The sequence below is a fragment of the Mycena indigotica genome (assembly GCF_014461135.1).
Source record: "Mycena indigotica strain 171206Taipei chromosome Unknown Mind.scaff0018, whole genome shotgun sequence".
NCBI classification, from domain to species: Eukaryota; Fungi; Basidiomycota; class Agaricomycetes; order Agaricales; family Mycenaceae; genus Mycena; species Mycena indigotica.
Window position 1 is genome coordinate 2,299 of NW_023503017.1, and position 7,444 is coordinate 9,742.

Genomic DNA, 7,444 nt, shown 5'->3' on the forward strand with positions numbered 1-7,444 from the left:
CCCCTCCGCGTCTTTGCAAGCCAGGCTCTTCAAGGAAGGCCTGTGGGGGATGAGGGCCAGCACCCAGCGCTCCGACAGCGTAGTGCTGAGGTCCTTGAGGATGCCCGGCTATATAGCTATGGGCTGAAGCCGAGTGACGGTAGGTGTGACTATGATGACCGGCCCAGACGTTCGTACGTCCAAAAATTTTCCCACCTCTCTATCATCAATCAAATGTCAAACACGTCGTCAATTAACATATATGGACACGAATCCGGCTACTAAGCGAACGTCTGGGTATCCGAGACTAGGTATTTGTGCCGATCTTGTCGACAGACTTGTATGGAACCTAATGACCCTATCTGAGGCTATTGGGAACATTCGTCAACTGATCCTTGAACGATCGGCGCCTAAAGCATTGGATTGGCGCCGGGGGGAGTCTTATCGACATCATCCACATGATCAGGATGCGGAGACTTCTCAACTGCGTGTTTCGCACAATGCGGGATAGTATCCAAGCCCCACGAGAAGCTTAAATACATTCACTCTGTGCCTGCAACGGATTGCTCCCCCCCAAAAAAAATCACACAGCGACCGAGCAACAAACCATGTGGGGTGACGGCGACTCCGATGACTTTAGGACTCCAATCATTTAGTTTTCGTTTGTGGCAATTTTAAATTAAATGAAAACTATTAATAAACGTTTAAAAATGGTTTAAATCATTTACAAATGATTCTATAGAAGGATAATTTTCTGAGCAGACATTGAGGACAAAAATTAGAGTAATTTTCCTGTAAGACCAAATCATATTACCAGACAATATTAATTCTTAAGATATTATATTTCAAGATAGCTACATTACTAAGATTAGGCAATAATAGTATTATCTAGGAATTGAAAATATGCTGAAAATAAAAACTGCAATATACAAGGTGTTAACACAACAACTCAGGTGTCATACTAACTATAATGAGGTATTGACTGCTTTGATCCACAACAAGGGTTACATTACTGATGACTAATTTCCACCTGCTAGAGTCTTCTTAGTGAATACAGGTATTGTACAGGGTCTAATGAGCAAGATACTGCTTAGAGTCACTATAAGTCTTAGGGTTTTACCATGTTATTAAGCCCCAACCCCAGAAAAGATGCTCAAAGTGAGTATCTCACAGGATTAATGTTTGAATCATTTATTTTTATTTGTTTATTGTTTGCCAATCAGTCAAACAAAATGATTATTTAAACATTTATTATCGTTTACAAATGATTTCAAACTAAAATGATTGGAGTCCTAGATGACTTTGACCGTGACTTTGGTGGAGGCTTCCCGGAATTCACCGACGATGAACTAGCATTGACAGTAAACCTGCTCTTTCCCTACCAAGACCTCGAGGATCAGCTTGCAGATATAACCAACCCCAATATCAATCAGGGAATCCAGCATGCAACCCTCAACCAACCCCAGTGGCAGCTTCATTATGCAGGGATCGACTACTCGAAAGATATGCTTGCCTTGATGACTTTTGAAAAGACCGAGAGTTACTATCTCCTGGACCTGGAGATGTCTATGCAATACCACAGTGCCCGAGATCATAGTTCAGTGCTGTTTATATTTTATCTTCCCAACTGATTTCAGTTTCTTGTAGTGAACTTTACACATTTCTCTGATGGAATTGATGATCTCCTCGCAACATCATGGAAATTGCGAGATCTTTCCGAAGCTCTCCTCAGAGGCCTGGAAAAAGCCATCTCAAAGAATCATATTGATCCATCATACCTAGGGCACATGCTTCTGGCCACAGTCCCTCACCTTCTGGAGGCCCATCAAACATACATTGAAAAGCTGCCTATTGCTCTTAAAGATATAGACCTTGATAATCCCCACAATATCCCCCCGAAGCTGGCTAGCATCATCAATTTGCTGTCCATTCCCCTCTTCAGACTTCACCACTATCCTTCTTTGCTTGGTTATCTGCTTAGACTGATCCAAGATTCTCCTAACCCAAGCAAGCCAGGTTGTACAATGCTTATATGTGCACTGGCATTGGTTAAAGAGGCTGTAAGCCACATCAGCAATATTACAGAAAGTCTAGAGAAACCCTTGACTATTCTTTTGTCCCCAGACTTGGCGAAAAAAATTGAACTCAAGAACCCACAGCCCTTTCTGCTCCCGATGGTATATGCAGGAACTACCTATCCACAGAATTGGGTTTTACACCAGATATTATGGCATAGTGAAGCCATGTATCACAAGGACTTGGAAAGTCTTTTCAGCTGCATTGAGAGGCTCAGAGGTGAGTTTCTATTATTTGCCTCCCACTCTACTGCCTGATATCTCCCTTTCAGATGATAACAAATTGATTAGCTCTGATTTCCTATGCAATATCAAGAATCTTCAGAGCTTATCACAAGCTCTCATGCAGCCAGGACAGAGCATCATTAACAAGATTAATGCTGGCATGTTCCATGAACTTGCTAGACTATATCGTCAATATGGTCTACATTGTGCTCAAATTTCTGCAAGCATCCCCTCTCTATCCACAGAATATGAGAAATACATTCATGATCTCCTGGCTCTTCCATTGCAGAGACTTAATGACTATCAAGACTTAATAAAGTCAATTGCTGAAGTCACAGAACCCTTTGATCCAGACAGAATGATTCTCCTCTCAACAAAATCTCTGTTAGAGCATACATACAAGCTTATTAAAGCTAAACCTGACGAGGATTCAGAGGAGAATAGCCATCCCAACAGATCAGACATGCCACCAGATATTGGGTATGCAGTCAAGTTGACTCAGCAACATATAGTTGCAAATGGAGGATTTGGTTCTATTTATCAGGGAATGTATAGCAATGAATACACTAGACAGGTGAGTGGTTTAAGCCATATATCTTCTTTACTCTATTTTCTAACAAGATATAAAGGCTGTAGCAGTCAAGGTATTCATTAAAAGAGAGATAATTGATGATGAGAGATTCCAAAAGGTATGTTTGGCTATTTCATGTTATGCTTACTCAAGAAATTTTCCATTTTGTGCAGAGACTTTGCCGTGAGGTTAAAGTGTGGTGGCGACTTCAACACCCTAATATTATTCCTCTTCTTGGAATCTCCTTTGACCATGGAGAATATATGTCTATGATTTCCCCATGGATGGAAGGTGGTCCACTGAGTGGCTTTATAAAAAGCCAGGGGAACACATTGGGAATTGAGAAGAAACTCAAATTTGTATGTTCATTATCCAATGCTGATTGAAAGAAAATCTTATTGATTCTGTAGATCAATGAGATTGCTGATGGTCTTCAGTATTGTGAGTCCTGTCATTGAGCCTATGTGATACCAGACTAATTCCATGGCAGTGCATAATAATCAAATTATCCATGGTGATTTAACCACAGTGAGTTTATTAATGATATATTACATTATATCTTGATTATCAATTATTAGGCAAATGTTCTACTTGACAGCAACCAGAATGCCGTTCTTTCAGACTTTGGCATGTCATTTGTTGTGGATGAGTTTGCTAGAACATCATATATGACAACTACAATTGCTGGTCCTGGTGCATTACATTGGGCTGCACCAGAACTTGTTCCTACCTGGGAAGATATCAATTTTCAACCAAAGAAAGGGTACCCAAGTGATATCTACTCCTTTGGCAGTGTGATATACCATGTAAGTACCTTCTGATAAGGGATCATCTTATCTTACATGTAATAGATCCTCTCTGGGAATGTTCCCTTCCATGACAAGACAGATATGGAAATCTTCAATCTTGTAGTTCAGCAACGTCAGCATCCTGAAAGACCCCCACAGAAGCATGTAACTGACCCTTGTTGGGATTTCATTGTGCAATGCTGGTCTTCTAAGCAACACAATCGTCCTGGTGTTTCAGATGTTGTGAAGTTTATTATCAAAGAAAGAGTTTTGAGAGACTGTTTGTAACTACAGAATGTTGCAACTACAGCATGTAATATATAGTGATTGTTTTATTACCTTTAAGTTATAAATATTTTGATGACTATTGTGGGCAGTACTTACTGTAGTATATTATTGAATATTATATGATAGTCACAGATTACCTGAAAACCAGGACACCTACTAAATTAATGCCACTTATCTAGAATGAACGGCACAGTGGGATGGACATTCTAACATGAAGGGATGAGCTCAAATGCTTTTGAGAGGAAAAGTAAGGTGGGCAAATCCATCAAATTAATGTCCCTCATTCTCGATAGTATCATTCATGTAGGTTGTGTTACGTGTATTAGCTAATATTCTGGTATGATATACTGACCCATTTCATTCAATTAGGCCGGTCACGGTCACATCGGATTTTTTGGCCGAAATATTTCGGTGGGTCACAGGTCACAGCAAAATTCTTTGGTCCCAAAGTGTCCCAATTGGGTAAGATTTTAAATTTTCCGCGCACTAAATTTCCTAATTGGGTAATAGGTCACGCGTAATTCGGCCTGCGGCCGAATTGAACATTTCGGCCACACGGTCACAGGCCCGCTGAATTGATCGAAATAGGTCAGTAGTAGTAAGTGCTTCTAATTGATTGGAAGAATCCCCGGCTGCCTCTGGAAATCTACAACTTTAGATATTATATGTTAATTTATGAATACATAGTATTCTTGGAGGCACCGATAAAACCATAAACATTGATGACTTAGTTTTATGAATCAAATAGATCACATGGTGGCCAAACAAAAATCACCTCTTCAAGTAATATTACCGCCAGAGCAACCATATTAAAGAGGGAGGATTATAAACGCCCAGTGGGATAAACCACACTACATAGATGCCAATGCCAAGACACATGGCCAGCAGCTAAAGAGTACTTGCAGGCACAGGCCCGCGTGTGATCGACCCGCGCCGGGCCGATGAGTCCATAGATTCTCTTTTCTTTCTCTCGTCGTTTTCAGATTCAAAAGATAAGTCAGTGTGGTTCAGAACCTGAGAGCCAGCGTGGCCGTGCGGCGCTGCGAATTCAAATGCGAGCACGATCGACCCGCAGCGATGCATGCTTATCGAGGTGGACAATATTTTGGCGCGAACAGCAGTGGAGTAGTACAAGGATGCGATGCGAGCGGAACATAAATGCGGGAAAAATACGAAATACACGCCCACTAGAACTTGAAGCGGAGGGCCTCGCGGTCGGACCACGCGGCCTTCGGGGTGGGCGACGCCTGGCCATCGCCCTTGGGTCCAGAGGAGGAAGCGGTGAGGCTGATGGGCGAAGGCGTCGTGAAAGTAAAGGCGGAGTATATGTACTCGCGCTCGGGCGTGGTGAAATGCTTCTCGGGGAGAGCGGAGGTGGACGCAGCGAGTCGGGGGGATTTCTTCGATGTCGACTGCAATGAGTGATTAGAACGAATTACAGTGAAAAAAGCCGCGGACGCACCTGAGAAAACAGCCGTTCCTCCTTCTCCACATCCTTCAGTGACACCTTGCCCAGCAGCGCCGCCAAATCGACCTCCAAATTCAGGCCAAACGCGGCATCGTATGCGGCCGCGAAGTCTGTCGCGGGGATGAACTCCTCCGAGAGGCGCGGGAGGCGCTTCGGGATCTTGGACTTGCCCTTTGCGAGGTCGAGCTTGGCGCGCTTGACGGGCTGGGCATCAACGGGGCGCACAGCGAGCACGATGGGCCGGGCAACGGCGGCGCCGACAGCAGGGGCGCGGCGCTTGGCACCGGTGGGGGGCGTCTTTAGGGCCGGCGGGCACTCGCTTGCCCGTGGTCGGGTGGAGGTTCTCCTTTGCTGCGTAGGAGGGCCGCTTGACGGGGCGGCCGCGGGCAGGCACAGCTTTCGCCGTGACCGTGGTGGTGGGTGGCACAACGACGGGGGTGGCAACGACGAACGGGTCGGCGTCCGGCGCGTCGCAGTAGACGGTGAAAGAAGGCATGTAGAAGTGTAGGGTAAGGATAAGGATAAGGTAGGGTAGGGTGGGGTAGGGCGACGACAACGAGGCGGACGACGAGCCGGTGACGGGTGGCTGGCGAGCCCCGTGTAACGCGTTATATACCCTACCCCACCGACCGGTGCACCGTCCATCCCCACGAGGCCGCCGCCTATCAAAATACGCTTTGTGGGGCACAATGTGGACAATGCGGAGTTTGAACCGGCTCGTGGGGACCAATGTTCGCCGCATTAGGAAGGAGCTTCGCGCCGTCCATGGAGCGAGTGGGTGCGTAGGATGAGGTGCGCCGCTGCCAAGCGGGATGAGCGACGCGCGTGACCGTGACAGCCAGCCGATATTGATGATGTCATAAGTCTTTCAATAGGGATTTCATCACACTTTTTCTGCTCCCAAGTCTGGACTGCCCAACGTGGATGTGTTTCGTCTGACGCCAGTGCTGATAGTATAATGCTTCTGAGTATTGACCAGACCGGTGGAAGCAGAATTTCAAGTGCTTCCACTTACAGTTGAAGTCCTTAGTAGAAGTGACTCGCAGCAATTGCCCTGAGGCCTTAGCATCAGCCCTCCAGTTTGCCTAAGGCCAGTTCTGAAAAGGAAATGATTTGTAAAACAATTAATGAGCCAGAATGAATTAAACTACAGCGGCAACTCTCTTATTATTCATCTCTATAGCACTGGTGTGAAGTGTATGTGTCAGGGGAACCCCCCTTTCGGCCCGGAGATGCGTCCGATTTCCGGTTCTGACTCCGGTCCGGCCCTCCATCTCGCCCGCACAATCACCGATCCGTCAATGCCCTCCCGACGGTCACCCTGGGACCTCGCCTGCAACGCCGCCCAAGCCTTCTGTGCCCGACAGCGGCAGCTACGGACAAGCAGTATATAGTCAGCTCCCTAGCAGTCAGACCCTTAGAGTTTCTTCTCTTTGGATCCTCCCCTGCTAGGTCAGCTTCATTTGTATTTGCTTACCAATGTTCACGCTTTGGATCCTCCCCTGCTAGGACCTTGATCTTAGGCCTCCGGGGTTGCCCTTACAGCAGAAGAAACTCTCTACAGGATCAACCGGACAAGATTGCCAGGTTCGGCGCTGACTCAGGCTCGGAGTACGAGTCCGTTCCGCCCTCGTCACCGCCCCTGCCACTTGTCCCCTCCTCCTCTACTCCTGTGGTCCCCGCACCCGTCATGCCGTCCGGAGTCACTCCTACCGCAGACGCCCGGCTGGACTCACTCAAGGCGAAAATCGATAGCCTAACTGAGGCCCTTGCTTTACTCACCAACCAGGCTTCCGCTGCCGCTGCCGCTGCCGCTGCCGCTGCCGCTGCCGCCGCTAATAATGCTGGCGGACCCCAAACACCATCGCCGGAGATGTCGATTCCGACTCCGACTCCGGTTCAGGGCAACTCCGAAGCCCTTTTCGGCAACATCAACCTCGCCTCAAAATTGGTCTTGCGACCAAACCCCCCGTTCACCTTCAACGGTGACCGGAAACGCGGCCGCGCATTCCTCTACACGGTCCGTACCTACGCCCGCCTCGCCCCTGAG

At 46.8% G+C, this 7,444-nt stretch overlaps 1 protein-coding gene across 1 annotated transcript; it reads right to left on the minus strand.

Annotated features, from left to right (window-relative positions):
- Positions 1 to 5,113: 5,113 nt before the first annotated feature.
- On the minus strand, positions 5,114 to 6,136 carry MIND_01402300 (uncharacterized protein; the record flags this gene model as incomplete). Its single annotated transcript, XM_037370426.1, has 3 exons — positions 5,114 to 5,338; positions 5,389 to 5,670; positions 5,711 to 6,136. The coding sequence occupies 3 exons, from the start codon at positions 6,134 to 6,136 to the stop codon at positions 5,114 to 5,116; spliced, it is 933 nt and encodes a 310-aa protein (XP_037213018.1).
- Between the last annotated feature and the right edge of the window lie 1,308 nt (positions 6,137 to 7,444).